This window comes from Porites lutea, chromosome 9 (assembly GCF_958299795.1).
Source record: "Porites lutea chromosome 9, jaPorLute2.1, whole genome shotgun sequence".
NCBI classification, from domain to species: Eukaryota; Metazoa; Cnidaria; class Anthozoa; order Scleractinia; family Poritidae; genus Porites; species Porites lutea.
In genome coordinates, this window is record NC_133209.1 from 25,582,329 (window position 1) to 25,599,858 (window position 17,530).

Consider the following 17,530-nt stretch of genomic DNA (forward strand, 5'->3'; position numbering starts at 1 on the left):
TGTAATTCGCAGCTTATACTCAGATTGCAATTTTTCGCCTGATAATACATGCCTTAATTTAAGAGAGTAAAGTCGAATAGAAAGATATAGTTTTATCAAGACGAAGTGAGTGCTAATCGTGAAGTTGTAAAGAATTCAAAGGAGGATGTAACCACAACCCTCTCTATAGAATGATCGGATCTTTTTTTGTTTGGGGCAACGAAGCAAGATACCAAAGGCTGCCTAGGTACCCTGGCTTCAAAGATCCGTTCTGGAGAAAAAAAAGTAAGATCAAATAGACAGCTTCCTTTGTTGAGTCAAACAAGAGGAAGACAACACAAAATTATCGCAGTGTTCGCTCGGAATATTTTCTGTAGGTGCCGCTTACAGTTATCAGTTCTCATAAAAGAGGTCTATTTTATTATTAAAAGAATGATTAAGTATTGAAGACCTAACAACACAAATTTAGTCATCCTTAAAAGTTCTCAGTTCTTTAAATCACACTACTGTACCAAATGGGTCTGAATATCTCCCCATAGCACAATGCCATTCTTTCTTGGCGATCACTTCTATTCCTGAGTGGAACCAAACGTTAATCATTCATAAAATATACTTTTAGTGACTGGCATTTCATTTCATCAATATCGAGAAGAACTGTCCATGAGGTATTTACCCTCTGAATCAGTAACGATTGCTCTTCTTTTCAATTAATACACGAGCGTTCGAAAAGGAAGAAAAAAACACCGGACTATGGTAGCAGCAAGAGCCTGGTAGCAGTGATCACCCGGTGGACAACACCGTTTCGAAAGGAAGTGCGTCCCATGCATTTAAACAGTTTGTATTGTTTGCTGTCGCTCTTATCCTGAATATAAACACACACGCCGTGGCTTTTAAAAACAGATTACCGCCTCAACTGGTGACTTTTAAGGGACATTTTAGTTCAGCACACATAGTCAGTTTAGGAGCTTATACTGCAGGAAGAAAGCTTTACCTCTACCATTTTGTAAAGTGTTTCTAGTTAATTAAAAAATCTTTGTTAGCTTTTCTCGAGATTAATAACTAATTAGCAAACCATAGAGCAAGCCGACGAACAACATGGATAGGCCTTAAGTATTTGACGAATATAATTTTCTGGGCAGTGAGAAGATTAGAAGGTGTACTAAATCGAACAATTGCTGTTTCCTTAAGCTATGAACTGGCTCAAAGCTGACTAACGCTGGAGCTAGCTACTGTCCTGACGCGATTGACGTAATAGGAAAAAATAAAGCAAAAACTGTTCCTTGTAAACATTACCCGCTCTGTCGGTAGAGGAACTTGCTCAGCAAATAATGAATATTAACAAGTTTTCGGCGTAAAACATTATTTTCACCAAAACACATTTAAAGCTGCTTTTACGCAAAACGTTCTGATGTGATGTGTGCTAAAGCGATACCGAATCCTAGTTCCATGTCATCTATTGTAAGTGATACCCAAGTATCAAATAACATTTTTTAACTCACATTTTGCATGAACTCATGAACAATTTTCGTTCGCGAATTTTTTGCACAACGAAAGGCTATTGTAAATGTAATAAAACGACAAAACTACATCAATGGAACAATTCTGCGAAAGGTGCTAAGGCCGAATTTAATAAACTGTTCATTGTAGACAGCACAAAGCGATATGTTTACTCTTCACTGTCTTTTATAACGAATTAATCGATACATGGCCTTTAATAAAGTTTTGACTTCACGAAAATTTTGCCTTTGTGTGTTAAACAAACATTCAAAAATCTAATAAGAAATACATTTGTACCAGGCAACGCCGTGATTTAGAAATGCGGAGAAAAAAATTCTCGACACCGTTTTTAAAGAGCTAATTCTAGATTTTGTTCTGCTTATATTAGATCGACACTTGGCTGTAACTAAAATGTTTGACAACGGCCTAAAGGCACTTGAATTTACAATTGCTTGCAAGACAAGAGTGACAGAAAAAGGCTTCTTGCTAGCTCAAAGTCAAACGGTTTGCAAATCAAATCACAGTTCGCCTAATTACAGCTCGATAGTGGCCATGAAAGCGAATTAGTTCGACAATGAAGCACTTGAATAAAATTTAATCAACGAATTCTTGTCAAGTTGTTTTGCCTGTTCGCGCTAGCACAGTCAAGTCTATTTACACATTATTAGGTATACGATACTTTATTAAGTAAAATACAGACATGCTCTTTCGTCCAATAGCGCGCCTTGTCAAAAACTAGAAAAATCTTTCCGAACAACGATCGCTTTTTTTAACTGTCTTACGTGCCCGATGGTCGCAGTTACTCAAACTGAAACGAGATTCTTCGAGGTTTCGTGGTTGCTTCGCCTGCTTTCGCCGAGATGTGAATGAAATTGCGCGCCGGATAATTAGTCAACGGCACCTTACAAAGAGTCGGCGCCCCAGACCGCAATTGACATTTGCGAAGTATTTTTCAAACTAAACAATTGAAAGCGTTAAAATGTAATTAATATAGATATGAGTTTATTTATAATAAAGCTGGACTGTGATTGGCTGACAGTTCTTTGCAGCCTCCACGTACAGTTTGTAAAGAAAGTCAGTGACGCAGAAAGTCTCATACCCAATTTGGACGTATGCCGGTTGGATCGCAGCCGAACCTATAACATTCTAGATAACTCCTACAATCAAGCCCCACCAAAGGCCCAGCTTAGCGCCTTGGGCGACTCACTTCAAGTTCCCTTTAGCTACCACCAGAAGTCTTCGTGCAGAGAAATTTCACAGCCTAAGAAAAATGAGTTCACCAAGGGATTCGCCGGAATTGCCACCATACGACGTTAACAACAATCAGCCCAGCAAAGACTTGTCAGACAAGTGCTGCACGGACTCTATACAACGTAAGATTTTCCTCTAGGGAGGAAGAAACGTAGATTACTCTCCAGGCTTCTAAATAACTAAGTTCTAATTAGTTCAGGATTTCTCAGGGATTAAGTGTTAATCTTGCCTGAAACAACAATATGAGTTCTTACTTCTCCTCACAACTGAAAGTGCGAACGTGTCTTTCGACGCGCAATATACACACTAAAGCGACATTCCAGGAAGAAGGGGCTGTGCGCTCTTTCTTGCTCATTGTATACTTATGCCGCACTTATTACCGCCGGAAGATGCTAATCATTCGATGAACGCTGTTTACGTTTTCTTCAACAGAGAGCACGTCTGTAGATGGAGAAAGCGTGAAACCGAAACGAAAGCAGAGAAGACAGCGAACGCACTTCACGTCCTATCAGCTGCAAGAGATGGAGGCGATGTTCGCCAGAAATCGGTATCCAGATATGGCTGTACGAGAAGATATTGCGCTGTGGACAAGTCTAACAGAAGCGAGAGTAAGGGTAGGTAGACAAACAGTCTATGCGGATCCTGGACCCGCGTTCCCAAGGGCGAAGTCCCAGTAGCTTGGTTGGTTGGTGTTAAATAATTGAAATGCAGGCATGGAAGTTGAACGGTTGCTTTTTGCGCGATATTCGGCAAAATCCCACAGACCTTTGCTAGCAACCTGGATATAAACTCCATCACTGAACAAAGAAGTCGCGTTTTATTATCGCTAAGCTTACAAGGAACATGCCATGTTTGTTTGCATTAAAACAAGCGCCACTTAAGTTTTGCATTTTGAGTAGGGAATGAAAAAATGGCGAGCAAGCTGCTTGTGCTTGTACTCGACGCGTAAATTATTAACCATACCACAGAATAGCCTGGACCATATTCAAACTAATGGTAACTTCCATTAACGAAATCTTAATCATAGCTTGCGCTCGGTTTCTTTGACATCGAAACGTTTGCATCGCGAAGAAAAACTAGCAAATTGGGATTAGAATCACTTTAAAGACACGAATATCGTCAAGATGTTTGCTTTTTTAATGCATTTCTTCAAGTTGTATTTCCGTGCAATTATATTGTTTACCGCAGGATTCGCCAAACCGTTTCAGAACCACCTGGCAGTAACAAATCTGCCCGCCTTCGCTTTTCTGGCCATTTAGCTTTGGAAATTGCAAACGTAGCTCGAAAAGGTTAAAGTGTCACGCTTAAACGCGACGTCTTTTTAAGCCTTTTTGTCCCGTTAAACCTTCGTACCACCTAGATGATAGAACTGGAAGGCTTTCGGTGTTAACACCTTTGCAAATACCTGAATACCAACTGTACCTGTATTGTCGCGATTAGCGAGGACAGGTGAATTTCTCAAATGGCCATAGAAATCGACGAAGAATCAATGTAGAATATACATTTGTTTAAGAACGGCAACGGAGAAATATAGAAAATCCAGCGATATGGTGTAGTGTTCTTTTAGAAATATTGGGAGACGTTTACAGTTCGATCCGTTCTCTTTGTGAAAACAGCCCAATTACAAAATCAAACGTGTGAAAAAGACTTGGTGGAACTCATTTCACTTTTGACACTTCAATTCGAAGGATAAAAGTGTGGACTTAACAAGGCTTTCCGAAAACAGTGACTCGTCGACATTTTAGTCTGCTTTTATTGCGCAGCACTTTGATTTTAATATCTGTAACCGCTTTCAAAAAATGTTCACGAACCCGTCAATACTTGGTTTTCAGCAAGAAGAAACGCTTGTTTTTTAAGTAAAATATTAAATAAATGTGAAACCTTTGTGTTTGTATCTCATTTTATTAAAAGCGAGTTTCACAAAACCCTCACTACAATTTATCAACACATTAAAGCAAATTGCGCATTACATTTCTAAGCTAATGTGTCCGTACATTAATGTACATGCAAAGAGACAATGGTAAAGAAAAGACAACAGTGTTGACATAAACTTTTTTATTTCAGGTTTGGTTCAAAAATCGCCGTGCAAAATGGCGAAAGAAGGAGAAGAACAACCCGACAAATTTCCCCTGTCAAGATAAAAGCAGCGGAATGGTTCAAGGCGTTAACGGAATCATTCAAGGCGTTAACGCATTCTTCGAAGGAACCAGCTCCATTCGCTACGATACAAGCTCAGACACACCACCGTCGGTCTATCCTAATTACAGCACAAACTACTGGAGCAAAGGAGCGTCAAGCATAGGCTACAGTTCTTTACAGCAGTCAAGTAGCAGTCTGGGATATAATTCGTTCAGCCAAATACCTCAGCCGTGTCCGGTTCCACCGCAAATATCAAGCTCCTTGAGTCCGTTCTCGACTCCCATGTCAAGCGATAATGGATCTTCATACGCCGCTAGTTCTTCTAGTGTACCGAGCGTGCCGTGCGGCTATCCACCAGCTTATGGGTATCAAGAACAGGGCTCGGTATATTTTAAAGGTAAAAGTTCCTCTGTGAACCATCATCCGAACTATTCTCAGTCGACGTACAGTTCCTTCCCGTACGGGATGGCCGAAATCCCGATAAATATTTAGAACAAAGCAAGAACCGCCAAGAATGAAACCGAGGAGCTCGTCTGATTGATTGCACGTAGATTATGAAATTTAAAATATTTCAGTTGTTTAAAGTGATTTTCAAATGACAGGCGATTCATAGCCAGAAGAAAGATTTTTTAAAAAACAGTTTAATGGTTAAAAACCGTCATGCCAAGAGAACTAAACTAATTAAACAGCGAAAACAATTCTCTTGGAATTAATACATCAATCCAGTTGAGGTTTCCAAGGGCGTTTCAGTTAATGTTGAATAGAAATTGTTTGCAAAGTTTAAGCTTGGTGAAATAAGATCTATTAAAGTAGTTTATCGATAGATTTCGGTGAACAAGGTGTCTAAAGTAGTAGAGATTATAAAAACGCGTAGATTTGCCTGAATTTTTTCCTTGGATAGAGTTAAAATTGCACAAGTATTCTGTGTTGTAGACGCAACTTTATCTTATGCTTCACCGACATTCAAATTTTTATTGTTCTAGGTAGACACTCAGCGCATATTCTTAGAAGAAGGAAACGAATAGTTTTCGTGTATTTGCTCAAGTTAATGCGTCTAAATCTATCAACTCATTGACCTAAGAACGTTTTGATAGTGGTTATAAGCGTTCCCTAATAATGGTTTTGTTCGGTCCCGTGTAGTTCTCGCTTCCTAATCCATACTACATTGACTAAGTTATTAAGGTAATATCAAACCATTCTTGTATAAGACGATGAGCTGTTGAAAAGTGCTAACTAAAATGAATAAGTCTTTCCTTTTTAATCTTAGCTGTGAGAAGTCACAACTCGCACGCGTTTGCCAGCGACACACCCGTTAGTTTGTTGTAACAGACACTTTAGGAAAGCGCGCGTTAAAGTTTATTACCAGATTTCGCAAGATGAACTGATTTAAATTCATACAAGGACCACCGCAAAATATGCGACAACATTTTAATGCAATCTCTAGAGGCCTGGTTGTTTTATCCTGGGAATTTTCAGCTGTATTTAAATTTGTACAGTCAATAAAACACTATATGTTGTGCGTAGTCTTTGTGTGGTTAATATACACTCTTTTCACAGGCTAGAACAAAAGAAAGAGTCTTATTGTGTAAGTGTTTTCAGCACTTTAAGAAGCCGCATATCTTTTCGACTTAGGAAGCTACTCGACATCTTTTTATACCTTGCCTTCAGAAGAAGAGAAATCGTACAAAAACAAGGTTATTTTTGTTTCTGTTTGCTTGAAACCATTAAGAACGTGGAAACGCCAGGATGAAATATGAAAATCGAAAATGCAAATGAAGACAGAAACCTATTGAAAATAGCTGTTTTCAATTCTATTAACTATGAATGTCAAAAAGCGATAAATATGCGTTCTTTGCCGGACGGATACCGCTAAATAGGACCATTACTTTGATGTATCTGATAAAATAAGATAAATATATCAAAGCTGTCCACAAAACGTCTTTTTCCGAGTAGCTTAATTGCCTTCTTTCGGTGAAGGTGTATTTTGCACGAAATCGACTTTTGTTGTTCTAAAAGAGACGAAAGGACAGTTTGTTTAATATTCCGCCGACATCATTCAATTAACTAAAATAAGCCTGTCTCGCTTTTCCTCTTGGCTAAACAAGAACAAAACTATAGACCTGTAAAAAGAAAGATAATATGGAGTCGTTCGCAACTCGGCGCTTGGAAACCATCTTTGTTTACTGAACATAACCTGACAGGATCGAAAAGTTATCAAACTTTGGAATCTTCGGTTAATTTGGGGCGCCAATTTCCAGGAAGGGTTGACAGCAGAAAGCGCTGACTTCCCACTGCTTCTCCAAACCGGTGATACAACTATTTTCAATAGTATCGGATGCTCAAAAAATATTAGCAGCAACAATTGTCGATGATATCAGTTTGAGACAAAGTTTATGTTCATGAGTTTTTTTTTTCGCTCTCAAAGTGGTCTTTCCTAATTTTTCGTACTTGCTTAATTACAACGCAGTTCTGATGCACTAGAAATTTTCGTTACATGCTACTACAATGGCCTGCGAGGATTCTACATCTGCTTGAGTATTGATAGCAGCTTTTTTTTGATCACACATTTGTAAATCGCTTTTCACATAACCCATGCAAATTTGATTCATAATAGAGTTGAATTTTCCCTTTACACGTACGGTGTCAAAAGAAATAAATAGATAAATAAGAATCGCTGTTGAGCGTTCCGAATTTAAGCCACAAACTTGTTATCTTCTTCTTCTATCCAATGAAATTATCATGTATTTCTTAGCTTTGATTAATTTTATTTTTTATCCAAAACGAAAAAAAGGCAAGTTGCGAAATCCTTATTAATTACAATTAGAAAAGGACTGCTTTTCCTTGGGTTAAATTCTACGATTATTTTAAATCATCAGTTTCATAAACTTTATCAAGGGCTTTCCTGCTATAAACCGGGTAGTTTTTAAGTCCATCATATTTATTTTTTTTTGTCTTAATTGTTTTGTTTACCTTTAATATTTTTCTCTTTTAAGGCAGTATGTAACTGGATGTGCAAAGAGTTTCAACTGGAAAAAAAAGTTGCTAGTCCTCTACAAATTTCCTTCATTATTTTTTTATTGTTTTAATCTTAAATTTATTACACTCAAAACTAAATTCACAGCATTTTTTCTGCCCACAACAGAAAGATTATATAGTTAAAGAACGGAATCGAAAGAGTTTTTCCTTTTAAATAAACAAGTACAATTTATATAATTTGACATAGAATGTATAGGTGATACTTTTCTTTAAGTCAAATCGAAAAGTAAGCTAAACAGATATGAGTACTGTTTAACATCTAAATCATGTGATTACGTCCACCTGAAAATTTTATTTAGCGTGGCTTTTATGAAAATATCATTTTTCACTCGAGAATATTGTGTATTTTTCGAGAAGTTAAACAATAACCGTCTTATTTTTTGTAGACTGTAAATGAAATAATAAATGCTAATGTGGTCGGAAATGGTATTCAGCAAAGACTTGCGTATTCAATGCACAATGATACTATTAAAAAAGTAATGCACTGTGGTAATGTGTTCTCAAGCAGCTGAGTTTTCCCGAAAAGAACAGTTTCAATGTAGATAAAGTCAGAACAATCTTGCGACTTTGTCGGTGTAGCTTTACTTGACTTAGAGTTAATTAACTGGACGCCGACCAAACCATGATGAATTAATAACTTGTTTAAATAAAAGCATTCGCAGAAATTCATTTTCCAGTAACTCAAAGCACAGTTAAAATACATTATCTGGATATTTTTGCCATTAAAAGGGATAAAATAAATACCTCTATTGCTCAAAAGAAAAATATAGACTGATATATATTTTATTTCAAACATTTGCGCCTCTGCATTTTATGCAGACATTTGCTGTTATGTCTTTGTGGTTACCAGACAAATCCAGGGACTAGTAATAAATCATTCGTTTGCAGGCTGCCTGGAAAGACTTTTAAAAGAGCTTTTGGGAACATACAAGAGTGATACCAATCGAACTTAAACTTTTCTAGCTAAATCAAAATGATACGCAATTACTTTGCGATCAGTCTGCTTCAGTTGCTTTTCCTCGCCTTGCCTAATGCTATGCCAGGTTTTTTCTTTTCTTTTTTTTTGCAGCCAATGCTAGACTACTGGTTACAGTGCCACTAAGAAATCATTTCTTATTGTTTGGCTTGTACGTTTATGTTGAATAACACTAAAATGTTAGCTGTCTATTTAAAACGATCGACATTTTCGTGAGTACGTAAACAAACCAGGAATTAACAGCTTGGTAAACAATCGTAAAATGATTTTAATGACTGAATTATGGCAGAATTTTACTAAGTACCGCATTTCCACGCACTGCCCATCAAACCGAACGATCGTGAAGAAGTAAACTGTTATTTTCAAAGTCTTTGAAAATCATTTGGATGCAGAAAGTGGAAGCGACACCAGTAGACCCGGTTTGAACGGCGAACTTCATATATGACGCACCTAATAGTGCCTATTAACAATGGGTTCATCACATAGGAAATTCGACCAACCGAGCGAAGATTTGGTAATTTGTATAATCAAGATGAACTCTGACTTGAATTTTTTTTTTTTATTAGTTGACACCAGCCTTATTATTTGGACTTTAGAACTGTAAGAGAGAATCAAAATATATAACAATCAGATCAAGAATTTAAATATTGCAGTGATGCTTAAAAGTGGCCTTTCCAAGTACCATCTTATGCACATAGTAGAGAGGAAATCGGGCTTTGTAAAAGGCCGATCAATATCTAGACATGAGAAAAAAACATACGTGATCTCATCGTTATGCCTGGTAATTGATAGGTATTTTTTTGAACATGTTAACCAGCAAATATCTTTAAGGAAGAAATTTCAACCTTATAAATCGTGAAAAAAAACGTTTTGATTGGAATGTGTGAATTATTACTTCTCTGCTTCAAAACGGCAAGCTCAAGTATCATTCAGCGTGTTTTTCATTACGTGCAAGAAGATCGAAGTTTTATTGTTCACTTTTAGCCAACGCAGTCAATTGTTGGCGAAACATCTTTTGAAACACACAGATGGTTTGGTACAAAAGAGATTTCATTGGTTTTTGGTCCAGTTAATCAAGCTTATCGCTTTAATTTATCGCACGAAAGATTTCTGTTTTGTACACAGGAATATTTAGAAAGTAACGATAACCAATAAAAAAAATCCGTAAACCTTTCGAAGCTTAACAAACTTAAAAGCGTACTGCTGGAATGTTTTTTTTTGGGGGGGTCAATAAATTTACTTTTTCTGTTCAGTGAATTAATTTATTGATAAATCAACAAGACACTACGTTCCGTGATGCAATAGATTGTTTGCAGGTTTTATGGTTTCATTTCCTAAAACCACCATTCTTATCTCGATGGCTGAAGAACATGTTTTTCTTAGCCTTTTTGCATGGTAAGTTGTTTTTTTTTACTCGAACGTTTTACCTGACAAAAACTAAACTAATGGGTGACCTCCTTTCTATTTCCATTACATCCTAATAAGCTTTTCCTAACACGTCCGGAAAAAAAATCAAGTGTTGTATAGTTCTGTTGCTGCGGCAACGTCAAAACAGCTCCGGTAAGCAGTAACAAAAACGAATAGTTAAGACAATTAAGTCCAAAAGCAATCATTTCGGGCCGACTACAAGAAAGATATTTAAATTTTATCTTGGATTAAAAAAAGCTTACACCGTTCTTATCACCGCCGGTTGCATGCTGAAGACAAAAATAGACCTAATGGCGGAAGTAGCCAAGTATTTTCTTATATATGTTTTTTGTATGTGTACCAACGTGATAAATGATGTATCCGCGTACACTCCTATTAAACTATGTTGGAAGAGTGCCAACAATGCCTTGAGCGCCGTTAAGACGATAGCTCCAAGATAGTCGGGAAAGCGGATCGAGCAAAGTTGCTCGAAAACCGCGGGGGGCTTGGGAGAGAAAGAGAAGAGGAACTTGTAAGCATTGTTTTCAATATTTTATTCCGGTTTACCAGTTCCTGGTGCACTCTATGATTTGTCGATCGATTTTGACAGTTTACGTCAACACTTACGTTAATCACAACGCAGAGTCAAACAAACGTGGCGGGCGTGTGAAACCCTCCTACAACTGCACATTTTGACACGACAAATAGTTTTCCTGGAAGTGGGCTGAGGCATTTATAAAAAATGCTTGAAGGCTCTCCCCTTCTCTCTTACCGCCGTTTTTCGTTGCTCGCCCCCGCTTTTTTCTCGACGGCACCGACCGAGGACATGGCACAGGCTACGTTTGAATTCAATTATGCAAACGAGGCACAATCTTTCCAGACTCCCCAAGCATTGTTCACGAGTTAAATGGGATCGACCTCGTTCCCAGTATGAGTTTTTCAACATGGAGGACAAACCAAGGCTGCCTGACAGTCCTTCAACAATCACCCAAAAATATATTCCTTCCAAAAAGTGATGATAAATGTCTCAGTTTTCTTTGAAAAACTGAACCTATAGATTACCCCAAACGGGTGCTATTTCAATTTCCTAGTTTGTCTGTTACTTATTTCACCAAAATGAAAAAAATAGATTATTCTTTCCGCGATTGGCAGAAAATTTGTCTCAAAGGAAACGAAATTTCGCAAGTATGTCAATCAATCGCAATTATCCCCACTTTTAGTTATTCCTTGCGGTTACAACGAGACGTAATTTTTCGATGACATCAATGAAATCAATGAGTAATCAATAGGTAATCGACGGGTATTGATTTTTAGTATTGATTACTGCCGAAGATGAATGAGTAATCATAAAATAATCTATAGACCACAATATTTTCAGTCATCGATTAGTAACGAAGAACAGTGAATGGTCATCGATACAGTAACACAATCCCCCTGGGAGGGGGGATACTTCCTAGTAATAGGCTAATGGGGATGTGCCGCTGGATGGGGTCGCATTTTCACGGCTGGATTGACTATAAAGGGGTTGCATTTTCATTGGAGTTGCTAGAATGGGATCCCAAATTTTCGGATTTAGGGGATTCAGGTAGGTAGGGATATAAAAATGGGTATTGGCTTAGGGGAGGGGTAGGTGGACAGTTTTCCAGGAACACATAATGATCCAAGATTTTTACTTCATTAATGTAGTGACCGAGCCTCTTGATTTAAACGCTGACATTTCAGTGAGTCTCTTATAACGTTGACCACTGACTTCATGGTTCGTAATTACGATTTAGGTATCGAGTTTCAGAAAAAGCACATGGCAACCTCGTCCCCAGGGCGATTTTCTTTCCAATCCAGGGAAACTGGGGACGAGGTTGAGCACATGGTTCTGTTTGAGTTCAGTTTTATTTATGCTTGCTAAGAAGGCTTTTCTTCAGTTATTAGTGGACAAGGCACGAGAAAACTTGTGAGTATTGTTCAGGTTTCATTAAGCCTTTGCATTTGTTGTAATTCGACTTCTATTTCGTTTTACTTAGTGAATTTTTAAATGTATTTGGATTTCAGTGAATCGCTTGTTCTTATAATAAACCAAGTTTACAGTTCAGCCCATCTCAAATTTCACCTTGTTGCCGCTATTAGTAGTGAAAATTGGGTTCCTACAATCAAGTTTAACCAAAGTGCCAATTCATTTCAGGATGACCTAGTTAAAAGGCTTTATAAAGTAGATGCATAAACAGAGTTACTACGTTGGGATCGCGAAAATTACATTTTCCCAAATTGTCTTTGATAGGGTCTATACAGAATAGACTATAATGGGGTAGGGTTTCTGAGAGGCCAGCAGCACATACCCAGCAAAAATTAACCCAAGTAACCCCCCTGGCACAATCCATACCAAATTTTTAGAGTAAATGCCATCATAACTCATATGATAGAGACAGCCCGCCCCGGTCAAATTGTTTTTGAGCACAAGGCAATGTGTCTGGAGTGATAGGTAGCAAAGCCCGAAGCGGCGAAACCCATAACACAAAGCAAGGACCGGAGGACCTTGTCGGGCTGGGAGGTCCGTGGTAATGCGCCCCCTGAATATTTTGAAAATTTCGGCTTCAAATATTTGCATCTGGTGCATTTTGGGGCAGTGTCCTCAGTCCTTACTAGAAAGCTTTAAGATAAATCTACACAGGAGTCTGTTTTCAAATTCCAGTTATTTTCCAACAGCAGTTTTACTGGGAAAAGCAGAGATGACTAGGCAAGTACATGATAACTGAACAGAACAGAAAAACTTGCGACAACTCAGTTACGGAAATTAGTAAGGGGGATAGTGTCAGCTAAACTGAGGCACCAAATGACCCCCACATGGCCACACTGGCCAGTTCAAGGGGACCTGGTCAAAGTAAAGCATAATGCTAAAAAAGGATGGGGATTCGCTCTGTTCTTCGACGGCAGGGAGAAGAAGCATGCTGTAGAGCTGCCCTTCCTTACTCATTCTTGCATTTCTGCTTTTAATATTCTATTAGATGCTACTTCATTTGGTTCAACAAGCACTGTAACCTGGTATTTACTCCCTCGCCTGCAGGGAGCTGAGGAAATTACTCTCTTTTTCATACGTTTTGAAACTATAGCATCATCACTTCCAGACACTAAAACCGGATCAAATATGCCAAAAGGTAACAAGACACCATAACTCTCTAAAGACTCAAAACGTTTGACAACGTTCTTAATCCATGAAGATATCAATGTACTTGCCCTGAATGCTAAAAAGTTCATCCTCATCCTTTCTGGACATTTTCACGACTGTGACAATGAATCCGATGCCACCAAAGTCCCGCTTTTCCAGGGAATCCAAGGCAGAGCTTTCTGCTTTGATTATTTCAAGCTGCGAGCCGGTGTGTGCAACGGCTGGCAGTATTGCTGAGCAATTGAACTTGCTTGCCTGAAAGGCTTCAGACAAGTCTGAGAAATTGCCAGGCTACGATGTGAACAGTTCCTGGGAAATCTTTTTTGTGATCTTCTGGAGAAAGCCAAAGACTGCTCGAGCAAGACGTTTTTCTTCTTAAATATTATTGCTTTACGGCAAAACCACATTTACTGAAACTCAGCCAGCGAAAACGGTACGCCTTTTTCTGCCTTCTTGTGATGACGTTTGGTTGTTTTCTGTCACATTCTTTGCACTTTTCAAATTCCCTTAAGCGAATTCTCAAGCCACCGCCGTAGCTAGAGTGGTTAGCGGAACAACCTCGTCCCTAGGGCGTTTTTCCAAGGCCAGGGAAAAGCGCTCTGGGAACGAGGTTGGTCAGCGGAGAAGCTTGAACGAACTTGATACCATCAGCTGGTGAGACTCATGGGACTGTAGAATCAAGGCTCAAAACACAGGGCCACTTAGCGTCGTCTTGGTATAAAAACAACTTTCTACTTGCTAATCCGGAGAAGTTCCAGTCCGTAACCGTCAATTCCAGGAATATCGATGCAGAGAATGACGATAAAACTTTGAACATTGATAATCATGACGTCAGGAAAGCAGAGCAAATAAAATTACTAGGAGTATTCATTGACGAAAATCTCAACTTTGCGGGTCATATTAGCGAGTTATGTATAAGAGCTAGCCAAAAAGTAGGAATGCTTGTACGTCTGCGAAACTTAATACCTTGTAACGCGAATTTAATGTTATTCAAGTCATCCATCTTGCCATACTTAACTTACTGTCATTTAGTATGGAAATTCTGCAAATCATCTGATAGCAGAAAAATCGAGCGCATCCAAGAGCGTGCGCTGCGCGCAGTATATAAATCTCAAACGGAAACGTACGAGGAACTCCTCACTCGCGCCAAGCTGCCTACGCTTTATAACAGGGGTCTGCAAGACACTGCAATACTAATGTATAAAGTAAAATACGGGATGACGCCAAGGTGTGTATCTGAGTTATTCACGATCAAAAGTACACACCAACGCCTAAGAAACTGTGATTTTGAACTACCCCGCTTTGATACAGTGGCCTATGGGAGGCATTCGCTGCGCTACCAAGGACCTTTCATTTGGTCAGAGGTCAGTAGTGAGCTCAGAAACTTGACAAGCCTCAAAGCATTCAAGGTGAACATACACGCGGCGTGGACCTTTCGAGCCATATAGATAATAATAGTAACTGCTGCGACCTGTGTAAATTTTGAGTCGTGGACATTTGTATATAGTTTTAGGTTTTGGTAAGATCATTAATTTAAAAGTCATGTAATAGATTAGTGTGCCAGAACGAAGGAAAGTGTCTTCAATTAGCTAGCTGTTAAGCTAAATACATTGACACTTAATTAAAGTTATTATTAACTCTCTCCTTGTGTGTTTTTCGCGCTATCGGGATTAGGGTAAAAGTGGCAAAACATTTCCTGGTATTTTCTCACCTTGACACACGTTGTTCTGGTTGTTTTCCCTGATCATGGCAACCGCGAATTGATATCTAGAGGGTAAGAAGAACACAAGATTATAATCAGGTCGAACAGCGAAAATGACCTGCATAAACATTTACAAGTGAATAAGACGAGATTTGAAAGATTGAAACAGTTCTCTCAGGAGCATTATCAAATGATCTATAAACTTTGGGAAAACAAAAGATACAAGTTGAAGAGGTCCATTGTAACAGCAAGTAATAGTAAAGTGGCCTTACAGGCTGTCCAGTGGTAGCACACTTGTTACTGACGTGAAGTTGATTCAGAAAAGAAAATCAAATAACTAGTAAGCAGAGTGGTTTGGTGATGTTCCCTACTTTATTACGCAATTCGGAAGGAGACTCAGACTAGAAATGATCTTTTCTCCTGCAAATATCTAAATATGTTCGTGATGTGTAAAATGTGTGCAATAATATTCCACAGTTCCTTTGGGCTTTGTTTTATCTAAAACTTGTTCTGACTTTTGGGGCTATTGAAAATCTTGATGGTGGCATGTAAATAAAAATGATTAGGCATTCGTGCTTGTTGGCACGAGCCAGGTAAACAAAGCTAGAGCGGAGAAGCAGAGCGTCCGTGTGTCATCAGACAGTCGGATTAAGCAAGTAAAAACCTCTCTACTTGAAATGCGAAGGGGGTGGTGATTAAAAAATACAGATTCATATAGGGAGGCCCCGACGGCACGTGTACGATCTCTTAGAAGCCTTTCACTTACTATAACCGCTTGGTCAAAACATCTTGGCACACTTAAGGAAATTAGGTACAAAGACGCACTTTGCTAAATTAACTCATTTTCTACCTCTTAAAAAATCTTGGGGATGTTGTTATATGCGGCTATTTCTGCTGCCCCCCTCTCCCCCAAGCAGTGTTGATTGTGTCAACACTTCACCGGGGGGAAGGGGGGAGGGAAGGTGGCCGGTGCCTCAATTTGACGAGCTATTGTGTTAGTGTCCCAAGAGTTTTGACCAGGGTTGTAGTTCTTATACTCTAAGTAAATAAGAGATATTTTTTACTCGTTATACAATGAACCTTCTGAATGAAACTAATTCTCTATGCATGAAGGGTGTCACAAATCAAGAAGTGGGAGATACAAAATGTTGTGGCAATAAATCTGACTTTTTTTCTGATACGCGAAAGAAAAATATTATACAAATCTCTTGCAAGAGTAGATCTTACATTGTGCTAAGGAAAATGTGTAAGAACTTGGAGGTACTACGAGTCGCGCATTACAGGCTGCGCAATTTCTACTCAAGTGTCGTAATTTGTACGGTCATATTAAAAAAACACGAAATAATGAAGCTTTTTGTATATTCATATGAAACTAAGTGAAAAAGGCACCTGAACTATCTCATATAACCTATTCACGCTTCCATTTGTGTAACAAGAGCTTATTAAAAGCTTGGGAATAAAACGTTCTATGAATTGAACGCAGACTCAACCTATGAAGGATTTCATTTGCTCTGTGCTAAGATAAACAGACGCCACTTTCGCAGAGTCGTTGTTTTTAGGCGCGTCTTTTGCTTCATTTTATTAGGAATTAAGTAAGTGACGTTATGTCAGTATCATGATTTACAAGCTCATCATTAAAACATTAATTCCCTTTAAGATCGTTGTCGGTAAATATTTTATCGCATCGGCCATCAATCTGACTTCATTTGATAACTCAATAAATCTATATTTAAATAGCCTAGGCCAATAACAACTGTTCAGGATTCTTTTTCGTTTTTTTACTCGTACGTTGTTGAACAAGGTAAAATAGACTCTCTAATATTAAGTGATGTCACCAATTCATTCCTCAACAAGCTTCAACATATAATATTCATAGATTCAATAAACTGTTTCATTTAGCTTTTATGCTTTTTTGTTGAACCCGAGGGCGCTAAATTTCAAATATATTTTCATTGATTATTTTATTAATTCAGTCAGTTGACTAAAAATCAACTGCAAAGTTTGTCCCATCCTTTGAGAAAATGGCTAAACCAAATTAGGAAGAGTTTTGAGCAGGGCGTAACTCTGGAAAAGTTTACCACTCTTTCCGAGTCAAAGAAACGTTGTTAAGATGTCGAGTTTAGATGTACAAAGACTTTCATTAAAGTTTGGCATAATTGCCGCTTAATCCTTTCAACTGGAACAATTTCCGATAGCGTTTAGAGTCACAATGTGTTGTTAGACATGTGCCCTTGTAGTTAAAGTCTTTGACTGTCATTTCGTGTGATAGTTAAAATAACAAGCTACAATAATACTGTAAACATGTCTTTTTTCTCTGGGGGGCTAATCCGTAGTCAATCTAATAACCGGGCAATGAACTCAAGGGAAGATTGGAAGTATAAGACTT

The 17,530-nt window shown here is 38.3% G+C and overlaps 1 protein-coding gene across 1 annotated transcript; it reads left to right on the forward strand.

Moving 5' to 3' along the window:
• Window positions 1-2,469: 2,469 nt before the first annotated feature.
• Window positions 2,470-6,464, forward strand: LOC140947556 (pituitary homeobox 2-like). The gene is made up of 3 exons (XM_073396696.1): window positions 2,470-2,849; window positions 3,160-3,341; window positions 4,792-6,464. Exons 1-3 carry the CDS (start codon window positions 2,747-2,749, stop codon window positions 5,356-5,358), a joined length of 852 nt encoding a protein of 283 aa, XP_073252797.1. The 5' UTR covers window positions 2,470-2,746; the 3' UTR covers window positions 5,359-6,464.
• The last annotated feature ends 11,066 nt before the right edge of the window (window positions 6,465-17,530 follow it).